Here is a 15,591-nt window from a genome sequence, read left to right as displayed (position 1 = left end):
AAGGTATTTCCAAATTAAGTGTTTTGTTGTTGTTGTTTGGAGGTTTTGTTTGTTTGTTTTTAACCAGGCCAGCCTGCTGTATTTTGCAGCTATTCTCACTTTGTTTCTGGTAGTCTAGAGATGCCTTTTGGCCTTTACTTGCTGGAATCCTGTCATTCCATTTAAACCAAGAAGCTTATTTCGGCTGGGTCTATTTCTATCAGGAATGTCTGAAGAGAATTTTTCCATAAACCCCATTCAAATTTCTGGGATTCTGTTTTTTCTCAATTATATAGCAATCATGCAGAAAAATTAAAAATTCATTTAGATTTATGTTGAAGTTTAGTGATCTGCAGAATTAAATTTATATTTGCTTTTACAATTATCTCAAACCTATATAAAGAGATAAGTTTGAACATTTTTAGAAAGGGATACAGAACAGAGTCAAAAAAGTTGCAGGGCAGGGTGCTCCTCAGGGTGGCGGGTGTGCCCCAGGCCTGGCACAGCTGCCTGGGAGGGTGCTCCTGGAGCACCACCCCATTTCTTTATCTCTGGATGGCTCACCCTGCACTGGGGAGGCATATCCAAGCCAGTAGTCACTACTTAGAGAAGACAGCATATGTAATTAATCTTATTACCAAGGGCATTTAAATATTTGTGAACATTTAAAATTTAACTGTAGTTCCGATTCATGGATCTTCAAAGAAAGCAGAGAAGATAGGATTTACAAAAAGTTCAGGTTTGGGAAGATTTGAAAACTGACACTTTGTGTCCTTTAAAACAGGAGCTGGAAATAGAATGGTAATACAATTGGTTCCTACTCTCACAGAACTTAAAGTTTAGTGAGGAAGATAAAACCCAAAAAGCAAGTAACAAAGACTTTTTGAGATGTGGTGGTTTCAGCAAGGCCTGTTTCTTTCCTACAGACCTTGTAATTTGGACTACCTCTGCTTTCTAATTTTCGTACATGACTGCCATAACCCTCCACCATATTGACCCTGCTTTACCTTATATCAGTGATACTGGTACAGTAGCTCCAGAAAAATGCTTGTTTGGGGCAATGTTAAATTTCACCACAGTTTTATGCATTGCTATCATTTATGTTCATTATAAGCAAGTTCATGCTCTGAATTCTGAAGGGAATTGTATCATAAGATTAAACAAAGCTGGCCTTGTACTTGGATTGCTGAGTTGTTTGGGACTTCCTATGATGGCAAACTTCCAGAAAAGAAACATTTCTATTGTTAATGTATATGGAGCTGTGCTCACTTTTGGTATGGGCTCATTATACATATATATTGGTTCAGATCATCCTTTCCTATCGAATGCAGTCCAAAATTTATGGCAAACAAGTCTTCTGGATCAGAGTACTGGGAGTTATCTGGTGTGGAGTAAAGGCGTTTAGCATGCTGACTTGCTCATCGCTTTTTCACAGTGGCAGCTTTGGCACAGTTGTAGTACAGAAACTCCACTGGAACCCCGAGGACAAAAGTTATGTGCTTCACACAATCACTACTGAAGCAGAATGGCCTATATCATTTTTCTTCTTTGTTTTTTCCTGACTCATATCTGTGATTTTTGGAAAATTTCTTACGAATAGAATCCAGTTTATATGGATTAACCCTCTACGACACTGCCCCTTGCCTTATTAACAATGAATGACCAGGGCTACTTTCCAGAGATTTATGATGAAAGGATAAAATATTTCTATGATGATATGATTCTCAGGGATTGGGAAAATATTCATAAAAGTTGCTTATTCTGCTCTGAAATTTTCAACCAATTAATCAAGGCTGACAGTGACATTGATGGGTACTAATAATCAAGAGACATGAATTAAGCCATTTGGTAAGTTATTTTAAATGATATCTTCAAGAGGACCGTGTAAAAATTTTTATGCCTATACTTTTTTAATCCCAAGAAATAAAACCAAAGCATTATAAAACAATGTTTAAATATATATTTATGTTTTTATTTTAGCTCAGTCACCTTGAGACAAATTAGGGATTTGAACTTGTCATTCTCTTTCTGTATACCACCAGGAAAAGCAGCCACACCCAATGCAGTCCTGCAATTTCTCATGAAATTTAAATATCCTGTTGTATAGTGTTTATTCACTCATCTTAAGCCTTGACTTCAAAGTGCAAATCATTCCAGGTGATCACAAATGATGAATCTTATTTCCATGGACCGGCAAATCTCATCCCTGGTTATTAATTGGATTTTCCTATATTTACCTGTAACTGAGACAAATATTTGATCCCAGAGTATTTCTATTTTCCTAAATTTCTACTCACTGCCATTACAGCTTGTTACCAGTTGCTAGCTTATTCAGGATTTGGGGTTGCAAACAATCCAAAGCGACTTGGGCTGATTTAAAGAGAAATGTAATTTGTAGATTTTATCTGAAGTTCAGAGGAAAATTCAGAGAAAGCTAAAGAACCCAGGTTTATAAAATGAACAGAAATGAAGGGAATGCTGACATTCAGAGCCATCTTTAAGATCACATCCCAGAAGCATCATAAAACTAAACACTGGATGCCATTTTTGGCGGAGCTTTTTTAGAAATATGTCTGTTGCTGCCCAGACTACAGCTTGACCACAACTAATGTGGATTTTCTATTCCTCACTTTTTCATGTCACTAGAGAGGTAGGCAGAATAGTAGTCCCCAAATATGTTCATATCCTAACCCCTGGGACCTATCATGGCAAGATAAGGAAGGATTAAGGTTGCAATTGAATTAAGGTTGCTAAATCAACTAATCTTGAGATGAGGAAATTAATCTAAAGTATCCTGTTGAGCCCAGTGTAATTATAAAGGTCCATATAAGTGAAAAAGGGAAGCAGGAGAGCCAATGTCAGTGTGATGCAATATGAAAAAAACTTGACCAAATATATCTGGCTTTGAAAATGTCTAAATTTAGAACTCCAGTAATTTAATTTTGTTAATGCATAATGAAGGTTGGCTTTCTTTCTGTCTCTCTGTCTCTGTTTCTCTGTCTTCATTTCTCTCCGTGTTGTCTCTCTCTCTCAAATATTTACATACTACATAAAATATTTCTAGAAAGATGTAGAAGAAACTGTTAACATTGGTTGCCTCTAACATGGAGAATAAATGGACTAAGTTTTGACATTTGACTGATGAAATTTTTATCTTTGAAAGTATTATTATTTTTATAAACCATATACAGTGAGCAAATTTCAAACACAAAGTCAAATGGACAAGATGATGCTATTTTTCTTTACAGTAACTAAAAGAATAAGAACTTGATGGTGGAGAAGGGGCCGACCCAAGGTGACAATAAGAAAGTGTGTAGAGGTGGTAGAAAAAGCCTAAACTTGCAATGATTTTTAATAATAATGTCCGTTGCCTACCCTGTTTACAACCTGATAAATCACCAACATTTTCCTCCCTGATTACTTCCACTTTGGGGACCACATGATTTATTATGTTACTATTTCCAGGGATTGACTCAAATAGAATGCCTTCATTTTTCAATATGCCTCAGGAGTTCCACTAAATATGATCTAAAAATCTGTAATTTCTTCACTGGGCATTATCTCTGTTCCGAATATTGGTTATATTATCTCACATTTTGAAGATCACTGCATTATTAAGCTAGAGAGTTAGAATTCAATATTCTTTTTTCAAGAAAATCACTAGAGTTCCTGAGTGTAAACATGCATTTGTTATATCTATGAAAAGTGACAAAAACCAGGAATGTTTCATTATGATATTTTATTATGGGTGTCTGTAAGAAAAAAAGATCAACAACCACATACAAGCTTACAAGTTAAATTTCAACACATTCTCTGTGTCATTGTGACAAATCAGCCCCATAATTTTTGTTGTTATTGTTGTTGTTGACTTTTACACGATGAAGGGACATAGTCCTCTGAAGCGACATGCCAATAAATCTTTTTGACAGGAGACATGTACAGATGGTGTGCATTTGTATTTTGAATGAAAGGCAACAATTCTGACCTAGAGTTTTAAAAGTGAAAGTACATTAGCACCATAACATGTGTCTTTAAAACCTTCCCAAATATTGATAATCTTGATAATTATAGCAATGACAAGAAAAAGCACCTTTAAAAGCAGTTGATATCCAAGATTAAAATAATTGTGGATTTTAAAATATTTCTTTAAATTCTTGCACTACAGTCTACTTTTTTGTACAAATATTTTTAAAAATTAATCAATTAAATTCTTGAGTTTTTCCAATATGTACAATTTTTTTTTTTTAATCTTCTGGAAACTTAGAGAATTCATCTGTGTTTCTGACCAGGTTGAGGTAGTTGAAGCAGGGAGGTCTTTTCAAATTTCATGTTTGACTCTTTCAGAAAGAAAGGTTATCTTTTAATGGTAAGCATAGTCATTGCTCTGCAAATGGGCTAGGATTCAAAGAATTTAACACAGTGTTATTGTAAGAGTGTTGAAGTTTATTTATTATAGCACCACTGAGACATTTTGAAATTGAAATTGGTAAAAAAATAGAACAAAAAGCATTTGAACTGTATTTGGTGTAACAGCAAAAAAAAAAAAAAAGTATCTTTTTTAGTCAAATTATACTTTTTCCAAAAATTTTGGAAATAAATAACTGGAATTTAGTTGATCACTTGTACTGGTTGACAAGATTAGAACAAAAGGAACACATATGGAGTGTGAAATTTTTGCTGGGGTTTCAGATAGAGTTTGGTTTATAAAAAGCAAACAGGGCCAATGTCCACACCGAATTCTTGATCAGGACCACCAATATCATAGGGTGCGATATCTATAATAGGTAGTCTCACAGCCTTGCGTGTTCGATATTCGAAGACTGTTTTGCCCCATTCCCCAGTGTGTTTCTGTAAAAAAAAAAAAAGAGCAAAAAATGTAAGTGTTCATGACATTACAATTATATAATTATATTCATGTGCTGCTTAACAAAGAGGATACCTTCTGAGAAATGTATCGTTAGGCAATTTCATTGTTGGGCAAACATCATAGAGTGCACTTACACAAATGTAGATGGTACAGCCTGCTACACATCTAGGTTACACAGTATAGCCTAGTGATCCTAGGCTACAAACCCATACAGCATGTTACTGCATAAGATGATATAAGATTGATTAAGTCAAACACAAGAGAAAATGATGCAATCAAGAGATGCAGTAAGTGTGAGATGTATGAGGCTGCTGATGGTGTAACATGGCTTACTGTTTTACAGCAAACTTCTTTTAATAAATAGAAATAGTTAAATTCAAAATAATGATAAAAAGTGTGGTGTAGTAAATACATAATCCAATAACATCATCATTTATTATCATTATCAAATATTAAATACTGACCGTATGTAAGTATATGTGCTATACTTTTATATGACTGAAAGCTCAGTAGGTTTGTTTACATCACCACAAACACATGAGTCATGCAATGTGCTACAACCTCACGAACAACGACCTACAATGTCATTAAGGTGATAGGAGTTTTTGGCTCCATTATAATCCGATGGGAACGCTGTCATATACATGGGCTGTCATTGACCCAAATGTCATTATGTGGTACATAACTGTACTTAGACTCTTGTAATGGACCAAGAGTTTTTAAAAAATTGTTTGAAAGAAGTTGCCAATTTGCCATGCTATCTTCCAAACATATGGAGACCTGCTCCACTTCAAAGCTATAATCCTCCCAGTTGATAATCTATATCATAAATGAAAAGGCTTATAGAACTTCAGGGTAAACCCAGCAGGGAGATTTTCATGGCCAGCCCATTCTCAGAAGTCCTGGTCATTGCTACCAGGTATATAGTTCATTTACTAAGAAGTGGAAGAAGGTTTTTCACAATGGAATTTGTTAATATTAAAAGTGAATTCTCTGTTCATAAATGATAATAACAAAAAATAGATTTAAAGTTAACCTTTAAAATGAAAAACAAAGCAGAGATTTTTAGATTGTGTCTATATGATGGCTATTATGCAGAATATATAGTAACCATATAAATTATCTAATAAACTTTATATTATGGATTTAAATTTCAATTGCTTTCATTTCAAATGCTTTTTACCTGGAGGTTGAGAAAATATATTCATTTTTTGTGATATTGAACTTGCCCTGCAATGCATCAATAGATTCTATATAACTCACACCAAATGCCTTCTTTTTTTCACTCTCATTATTTTTATTTCTTTTTAAAATAGTGCAATTAAACTAGAAATTCTGAGCTCATTATGATTCTTGCTTATAAAAATGTTGTTACTTACAGTGCAACCATCCTCCAGAACTGCATATGTGAATTTACTATTTCCTTCGGCCTTGAATTCACCTTCATTTGACCCCATCAGCCTCAGGGCTTTCTTTACATTCCCACTATCATGATCCATGTATGCAATGCTGTTCTTGCAGTGATATGTGATGTTCTGGGAAGCCCGGCTGGAGAGAAGTCTGAGGAATGCCAGCTGGACATCAAGGATATCTTCAGGAAGTTCAGGATTGCCATAGCTAAACTGTAACAGAGAACAAATAAAACCGATTAAACATTTTGGTTGCAACTGTGTATAAGGGATTCATACAGTATAGTTTGTCATTGTAATATAGGTTGTTCACATGTTTTATGTATGAATATTTTAGATATGAATATTTTTGTTAAAGTATAGTTGACATTCAACATATTAGTTTCAGGTTTACAACATAGTGATTCTGCATTTGTATACTTTATGATATGATCATCTTGGTAAGTCTATTAACTATTTGTCACTATATACATATATTTTTATTGCATGTATAACAAACATTAATTCTAGAGTAAAAAAGAACTTAAGAATTGAAAGAAAAATGGTTGTATACAAAAAATTATTCAATGTAGCTTAATTCTTGAGAAACAAATTTAAAAAGTTATAAAAGTAGATACCTGAATATATATAATCATTTGGGTTCTTCCTTTTATTAACTAACTTTGCTTTGTGATGAATAAATAGGAGGAACCAAGAAATTCAGGTAGGTAGGGATGACTAAGTGAAAAAAAAAAATGATATAACCTTTCTTACCTGAAAACCACCATCCATGGTTTCTCCAAACCAAACATGTTTCTTCTCAGCACCAGAATCTGTCCACCAGTTTTTACGAGGAATATTCAAAGGACTGGCATTTATGCATGTTTCCCCAGTTTCCATATTACAAAATACTTTAATAGCATCCATCTTGCAGCCTTGGTTAGGATCAACCCAATATAATCCTGTATAGTCACAAAAAAAGACAAAAATTGCTTATAAACTCCATTAACAAATTTGGACCAGAATGAATTTGTTCATTTGCCTAGTAAAACATGCATAATGTTGACTGCTAATGTATTTGTATTTTATGTATTTATATTTAATAGTATAGCATAACACAGAAACTTATAGATTAAAATTATTGAGGTAAAAGAATTAGAAAATTAGAAAGCACTGAATTAAAAAAATAACATCTTAATATTGAACAATGAAGATATATCAAGCCAAGATCTTTTGATTATTGTATTGTATTTGCTAAAATCTCTTTTTTTAAAGTTGAATACTTATTTAATACGGTTTTACTTAATAATGTAAGCTCTTTGTCTAATCTAGATTTATGCCAACAAGCCTAAACCTAAAGTCCCCATGACTGATGATTGTCGTCTATTTAAGTAATTTCCAGAAACGACTCCAAGGCAATGTTCCACGTCAAGATATTTAAGAGCTTGAAATAATTTTGCCTTTCAGAATGAATTAATCCAATATGTGCAAAACTGTATACTATTACATTATTCAATTGAATTCCACATAATATTCTGCTTTTTTATTTAATTGTTTGAAAATTTTAATAATTGTATTTATTACAAAAATTAAATTGCAATAATTTAATTGGAAATTATATCTGCATCAAATTACATATATTTGATCCTGAGAACACAACACTATTGCTTTATCACTCAAATAACTTTGTGATGATGTGCAAAAACGCACCAAACTTTGATTTGTTTTAAAATTTCTACAAAACTGTCTTTAAATTGCCCTACCTTTGGAATATTTTGAAGTTATTCACATTACATTTTAAGTACACCTGTACAATTCATGTTTTCTTTCTCACAATGTCACATAATTTTAATTCAACTAGCCTTAAGAACTGTTTCTGCTATAAAGTATTTTCTATTTACAGTAAACTTTCCTCTTTCCTAAATTCTAATATAAGAAGTTTTCTCTGTAATCCTGTTGCCAGGAATGTGAATAATTCCCCAACATACCACTCTTGAGTTCAGGATGGCAGAATTTCAGGTCTCGGCAGTTCCGAGCAGGGTTTTTGCGTGAACCATCAGGACTAATGATGCTTTCTATTTGTCCATTGACCGATTTGAGTGAAGTCATAATTTCTTCAGTGTTGATTTTGAAATCCATTGGTTCATCTCCATAATATGGGGCAAAACCACCAGCTTTTTCACCTCCAGCAACACCGAGGGCAGCAGCTCCACCACCACAGCATGGACCTGGGGCACCAGGAGGTCCAGGAGGACCCGGTTGTCCTGGGTGGCCTGGGGATCCCTAGGAAGTATAAGAACATACATCACTGAGATGTACTTGTTTGGACTCCACTGGAAGAATATGTGGCTAGCTCAAGAAAATGTGTTAAAGACAATTAATACCTTGTGACATTATAATTATTCTAACAAAGTTTTATTTGAATTGCTTTGCGATCAAATGATAACCAATTTGTAATAACTGTAATTCATTATCACGAAAGTTATTGCTCCAATGTGTAAGAATCAGTGGTGTTAGCATACAAATTTTACTCGGTCACATTTCCTTCTGTATAAATGTTGTCAGCAATTTTAATGCTGACATGACAGAGGGGATATGATCAGGAAACCTAGATTCTGATTTCAGATTTGTCATTGATTTTGTGTCTTTGGGCTGATCACTTAACTATTTGTGTTTCAGTTGTCACGTGTATAACTTGTGGAGGTAATAGTTTTTATTCCACTGACCCCAAATGTGTGATATAGGACAGTATTAGGAATGATGGTATTAGCAGCAAAACAGAAATCATGGAAGCTATTTGAGGAGTAGAATGTACTACATACTTACAAATTATAATAATCATAATTGAGAGACACTTGTGCGAGATCAACACTTGGCAGAGTTCATTTGGTTAAATTGGTTTATGTCTGATATAACTGCTCTCTGAACCTGTTAAAAAGGGTTTTTCTCCTATTGTAGTGTGATGGAGAAAGTTTTAATATGGTGGAGAATGTTTTAAAGTCATTGTTCATTTTCTAAATCACGTTGGGTGATTAAATTATGTTTAACTCAGTATCTTAGAATATTGCAAAGCGTTTCTGAAAATGTGAAGTTATGGCAAATTAAACACACGTACTGGTAAGTGACGTCTTACCTCAGATCCTCTTTCACCTCTGTTACCTCGAGGCCCTGGTGGTCCAATGGGGCCTGGATGTCCACTTGTTCCATCTTTGCCAGGGGGTCCACTAGGTCCTACAGGTCCCTAAAAAATTATCATAATATCACAATGCTAGAATACCTTCCTTCAATGCAAATAGTTAAAAGTATGGATCTTCCAATATCTTTTTGTGGTACTTACTCTGGGTCCTGCAGGGCCTGGACTACCGATTGCACCTTGGTGACCAGCAGGACCCTGAAAGGAAAGGAAGGGTGAATGTGAATGAAGACTTTAAAAACATTAGGAGACTGTATATTCAATATCAGATCAAGAAAAGTGGAGACCATGATAAAATATAATTTCTTTTTTCTTTACTCTCCCCATTGTCTCATGCCAAGTACTATTGCAGATAAGCCCTTGAATCCATTTCTCATTTCTTTTGACATGTTTTTTAGAGATGAACACATTCTACTATCAGGCTCTAAGATTTGCCTTTTTCATCAATTAAAATGCATTGAAGGGGATTTTCTAACAAAATGGATGCACTTACTGGAGAACCTGGGGAACCTGGGCTACCAGGGAATCCTCGATGTCCTTTGATGCCATTAGAACCACGTTCACCTGTTTCACCTTTGTCACCACGTGGGCCTTGGGGACCCTTTGCAAATAAATATCAAATTAAGATCATATACACATATGCACATTGGAAAAACAAAATAGAATTTATACCAATTAATTCCATTCTATTAGCTAGAAATCCTTTCACCAGACACTGCATACATAGAGTAATAAAGATTCTTATTATGGTTGTTGTGATTTTGGACTGATAATTACATGGAACCCCAATAATTGATGTGTATATCCTTGGCCCTAAGGAACTTTTGGATCCTGAATTGCTTTCTATATAATTGAAGGAAAGTTTAAATTCTGTTCCACAGCTATGTATTTTGTCATTCCCTTCTCTTGAGTATGCCAGAAAATAGCATATTTCTTATACTGCCGAATGAATTAAAAAAAAAAAAAAAAAAAAGACTTACAGCAGGACCTCGGACACCAGCAGGACCTGGAGCACCAGTAGGGCCAGCAGGGCCCTAAAATAAAAATAAACAAATAAACAAACACACAAGGAATTGTTCATTTATTGGTATAGCTTTGTTTGATTTAAAAGTTAATGATTTCATTGTGAGTTAGTACCATTTTCTCTTTCAAAGCCCATTCTTTGCTTATATCTTTACCAGAGGTTCTAAGCAGAAAAGCTGAGGAAGTCCTGTTAATTCAGCCTTACATTTACCCGGTGAATATACATTTGGTCTGATTAATACCATTTTGAATTTTAGTAATGAATTCTTCATTGACTACTGCCATAAACTTCTCATACATCTTTATTACCACAGTTCCCTATGGAATGACTAGCATAAAAACTGTAAAATAAGTGATAGTACATCTTTTAGTTGACAGATATAACATTCTATCTTCTATCTCCTAATCTCTTTATTACAGAAAATAGGCAAGTAAAGAAAGATGGTGCTTATTAGAACTCACAGTTTCTCCTCTGTCACCACTCTTTCCAGCTGGACCGACAGGACCAGGTGGGCCTGGATGACCAGGAGCACCAGGGGCACCAGGAGAGCCATTTTCACCACGATCACCCTGCAGACAAATTCACAGATCCAAAATAAATACGATCAGCAGTTATTGTTTTAATTACACAAGCCTGTTGTACATGTGCTTGTTATACCTTGCTACCAGGAGCTCCATCTCGGCCTGGCAGACCATCTGATCCAGGGTTTCCCTAATGAAAGGAAAAAAAAAAAAAGGAGAAAAGAAATTAATCTTTTTAGTACTATTCAAATACCATCTAAGCCATGTTTTTTTCAATGGGAGTGATATCATCTTAAAGAAGGTAGAGTTGGTTCTTGGGAGAGAAAAATCTTAGATATTACAATGGGTGTGGCTCTTCAAAGGGCGACAGTACCTAAATTCAGTATGTATCAGTGGTACTAAAATTTCATGGAGCTAGACAAGGAGAAATAAGAAAAAAATATCTAAAGGGATTCTTAGGAGGGAGATAATAAATAAAAGCTTGACAAACAGCTGTTTAAGCTGATAATGGATAGCTACAATTTAAGAAAAGACTAACCACAGAAAACATGCAGTACATTTCATCCAGAGAAATGCTGTAAATTGGAAATCTCTCCACCCACAACTTGTTTCTTTATTTCGCTAAAGATCATATTATTCTCCATGAACAATCATTCATTGGGTAAATATTAATGAACATGAACATCTAAAGCTTGTTTTAAATTGTAATAGAAAGAAGACCTGTTTTTAGAGAAGGAAGGAGAACTTTAGCACATTGTAGTGTTTACACTCTTAGACATTAAGGCCCAATTTGACCTTTGCTTAAATAAGTTATCAAGCACAACCTGGCTGATTGTATATTTCCTAAGAGATAATACTTACATCTCGTCCAGGTTCACCAGCTGTACCAGCCAAACCAGGAAGACCTTGGGGTCCAGGAGGACCACGTTCTCCATTTTGACCACTAGGTCCTGGTTTCCCACTTTCACCCTGTGTAAAAAATAAGACATTTCTTAACTTAAGAGATTGATTAATATAGTATTATCATATGTCTTTATTTCTCAGGGAAAAACCTGTTTAATTCAATTTCTATTGAGTTTGTTCCTAAAACTGTACCCACCATAGGGAAAAAGCTTTGGAGAAGCAAGTATCTTTTCCAACTTACCCAATGACCCTGGATACCAGAGGGCTGAGTAATCACACCAATTATCATATTTAGAATACATTCTAATACGAGACATATAAATAGACATGGCTATTGTATGAAAAAAGTAATGAAACTATAGGTTTATGGTGGCCACTACAACTAAGTTACATTGAACATTTATTTGGCCCTACCTAAAGAATGTACATTTACTAGATTTGTTTATATAAGCTGAATACACTTAAATGCTATATTGTATTTTCACTATAATGTTATTTGACATTTAGTTTAAAGAGATGCTTGGAGTGTCAAACCATGAGCCTTAATAAAAAAGAATTTTATTGCCCCTTCGCTGGATAGATATTTAAGATGCTAACCACTAGAATGTTATAGTAATATTAATGAAAGAAGATCAAAAGTGCAAAATGAATTGAGGTGATAGATAATTACTAGTAATTAAGGGCTTTCATAGGTCTATAAGCTGATATTATTTCCCTCTTTAAAACTCACAGTAGAACCAACAATGCTCACAAGTTTCCTAACAGAGGCATTTGAAACGACAAGGTATTTTCCTGTGATATCAATTTATTTTGTGTTTCTGTTCAAGGCTGGTCTATGACGTGCATTGTTTTTGTGCTCTGGAGCCTTGTAATAACGTGCATGCTTTCTGAAACTGTGAAAATATCAAGAATTTGCATCTATTACAGGAAAAGTTGTTCATTCTGTTTTTGCTATGGTTAAGTGATCTCTAAAGGCTATCAAGGAAAACAAGATTCCAGTGACACAAACATTGCTATGCTCACCTTAACGCCTTGTGGGCCAGGACTTCCTCTAGCACCTGGCATGCCTGGAGGTCCTGCCAGACCCCGTGCTCCAGTAATCCCTGCAATTCCAAGTGGACCTGGAGCCCCCTGTTGTGACAGATAATAAAGCCTCAGTTCTTTATGTGACTATATTCTCCTCTATTTAATTTATGATTAAAAATAAAACAGTATTGTCAATCAATAGAGCAACGAATCTACTCACTGGAGGACCCTGGGCGCCAGGTGATCCCTTTTCACCTGGTTGACCAGCATCGCCTTTCGGTCCAGACACCCCAGGGCTGCCAGGAGCACCATTGCTACCAGGTGGACCTGGGGGTCCATCCTTGCCTGGAGCACCACTGGAGCCTGGAGGGCCTGGGTTACCCTACAAAGAGATGTTTGAAATTTGAGTATTTTATAATAAAAAAATTAAAAATATCTTCCCTCTTTTACCTTCATTCAAATAACTTTACAAGGGATTTAATACAAAGAAATGTAGTAATGTGTGTTTCTCACCCTATGCATTTGTGAGTGTTCTTTATGAAATATGTGGTGAAAAATCCTTTAAATAGTACTTACATTACTACCAGGAGGACCAGGAAGACCACGGCCGCCAGGGAAGCCAGCAGCACCCTGTGACATGATAACATATTTTATATAGTTAAGCAGAACAAATAACCACTAAGAACAAATTTAAAAATGTGGTAGGATCTGCCTTCTACTCTGGGTCACTTATGGTTTGTTGTTTTCTTTTGGAATTTACATATAACTCATATATGAGTAAGTGATTATAATTTTTATACTCTTTTTTAAGGATCTAGTGCTTTCAAAGCAGTTTTATACAGATCGATATTAATTAATTAGTTCTTTTCAAAAATAGTTGAGGATTAATACTTACAGGACCACCAGGACTGCCACGTTCACCTTTGACACCTTGGGGACCAGGGGGACCCTAAATGAAATGGAGGTGAAAATGGTTTATGAGAATAGTACCAAAATCACATTTTTGGAGAAGCATTAAGCCGTGCAAACAGGAACTCTATTTATTGTGATAATCATTTTGTAACATGCACATATATCAAATCATTCTGTTGTACACTTTAAACTTATACAATGTTATATGTCAACTATATAAAAAAAAACCTGAAAAAACAACCTATAATAGAAGTAAAAACCTGTAGCAAAAAAAGCTATTAAAAAAAAAAAGTAACTCTATGAAGAAGTTAAAATAACTTGATTGACGTTATATTCTAGACTGTTGGAGCCGAGCTTCAAACTCAGAACTATATTCCTATGAAGACTGTACTTGTCACCATGACAAGCTCTATCAGTATGACATGTTAAATTCCTTCAGTGACCTAAGTGCTTTCCAGCTTAGAGAATACTCACAGCAGGCCCAGAACCGCCAGGGGGTCCTGCAAGGCCAGGAGGACCTCCTTCGCCTTTCTCACCAGGAGCGCCTCTTTCTCCTTTACCACCAGGCTCACCATTCTGTCCCTGTATGCAGAAAAAAAATGGCCCGTGAGCTCTCCTATTTCATAATACACTTGGCTCAGCATTATTTTTCTTCAGAAAATAGAATTCTTCAGGAGAAGGGATGTTGAAATCAAATCAGAAAAGAGGCTCTTAGAAGACATGGCAAAACAAAGTCAATCATAATATTCCCCTGATAAAAGAATATTAAGAAAGCACTAGATGTGCATTATTTGTCATAAGGGAGAAAGTCTCTCCAAGGATTGTGCATTTGAAAGTGAGCCTCAGTAACATCATTTGAGAAACACTGGGCTTAGAGCTAATTTTAAAAGGTATCTAAGGAACAAAAGAAACAAACAAACTAAAAGAAAACAGACCCACAGATACAGAGAACAAACTGGTGGTCACCAGAAGGGAGGGGAGTTTGTGGGGGCTGGGTGAAAAATGTGAAATGATGAAGAAGTACACATCAGTAGCTACAATACAGCCATAGGGATGTAAAGTACAGCATAAGGAATATAGTCAATATTATCATGGTGGCTGTGTGTTGTGCTGGATGGGTGCTAGAGTGGTCAGGGGGATCACTTTATAAATTATATGGATGTCTGACCATTGTACTGTCTACCTGAAACTACTATAAAATTAAATTAAATTAATTTTTTAAAAACGTATCATTTTATAATGAAAGAACTTTTAAAATTTCAGAGTGCTTTTAAATCTAGGATACATGTTAGCCTCATTAATCTGTCATCAAGGCAGGGCAAGTGTTTTTATCTCCATCTTTTAAAGAATAAGAATAAAGCTAAAGTAAAAAAAAAATAAGGTGCAGGGAATAAGTGGCTGAGGCAGGGCTATATCCAGACTTATCTTATACATCTGCCATTTTTCAACGAGATAGTCATTCTGGGTTGCATGACATATATATTTTAATGTTCATACTTACAGGAGCACCAGGGAAGCCAGCAGGTCCTGGAGGCCCTTGTTCACCTCTCTCACCCTGAAGTAAAAACAACCCTTGTTAGTCACGGAGAAGACATCTTCCCACAGGGTCCACATGTCATAATCTATATCATCTTATCTTTTCTTTAAGAAGGAAATGTGCAAAGGTAACTAACATAGTTTACCCTCTGAAGACTTTACAATTTCTGAACAAAATTAGTACGATTTCACGGTCAGAGGTAGAAAATCAATGATTAGGCGAACAATACCCTAATCATTGA

General features: G+C 35.1%; 1 protein-coding gene and 1 pseudogene across 1 annotated transcript in view; one reads left to right on the top strand and one right to left on the bottom strand.

Moving 5' to 3' along the window:
• The first annotated feature begins 867 nt into the window (after nt 1-867).
• LOC120587411 (DNA damage-regulated autophagy modulator protein 2-like) lies at nt 868-1,668 on the top strand (annotated as a pseudogene).
• Nucleotides 1,669-4,213: 2,545 nt separating this feature from the next.
• COL3A1 (collagen type III alpha 1 chain) overlaps nt 4,214-15,591 on the bottom strand; it is a 38,918-nt gene continuing 27,540 nt past the window's right edge. Inside the window, exons 35-51 of the mRNA XM_039844218.1 lie at nt 15,315-15,368; nt 14,288-14,395; nt 13,797-13,850; nt 13,478-13,531; nt 13,122-13,283; nt 12,899-13,006; nt 11,834-11,941; nt 11,109-11,162; nt 10,913-11,020; nt 10,408-10,461; nt 9,921-10,028; nt 9,572-9,625; nt 9,368-9,475; nt 8,223-8,517; nt 7,009-7,196; nt 6,226-6,468; nt 4,214-4,827 (exon numbers count right to left, since the gene is read on the bottom strand). Of these exons, the coding sequence (XP_039700152.1) occupies nt 4,681-4,827; nt 6,226-6,468; nt 7,009-7,196; nt 8,223-8,517; nt 9,368-9,475; nt 9,572-9,625; nt 9,921-10,028; nt 10,408-10,461; nt 10,913-11,020; nt 11,109-11,162; nt 11,834-11,941; nt 12,899-13,006; nt 13,122-13,283; nt 13,478-13,531; nt 13,797-13,850; nt 14,288-14,395; nt 15,315-15,368 (2,007 nt within the window). The 3' untranslated portion in view covers nt 4,214-4,680. The remainder of the gene's footprint in view (nt 4,828-6,225; nt 6,469-7,008; nt 7,197-8,222; nt 8,518-9,367; nt 9,476-9,571; nt 9,626-9,920; nt 10,029-10,407; nt 10,462-10,912; nt 11,021-11,108; nt 11,163-11,833; nt 11,942-12,898; nt 13,007-13,121; nt 13,284-13,477; nt 13,532-13,796; nt 13,851-14,287; nt 14,396-15,314; nt 15,369-15,591) is intronic.

This window comes from Pteropus medius, unplaced genomic scaffold, assembly GCF_902729225.1.
Source record: "Pteropus medius unplaced genomic scaffold, Ma_sr-lr_union100, whole genome shotgun sequence".
NCBI lineage: Eukaryota > Metazoa > Chordata > Mammalia > Chiroptera > Pteropodidae > Pteropus > Pteropus medius.
This window is presented reverse-complemented; position numbering and strand designations above follow the sequence as displayed.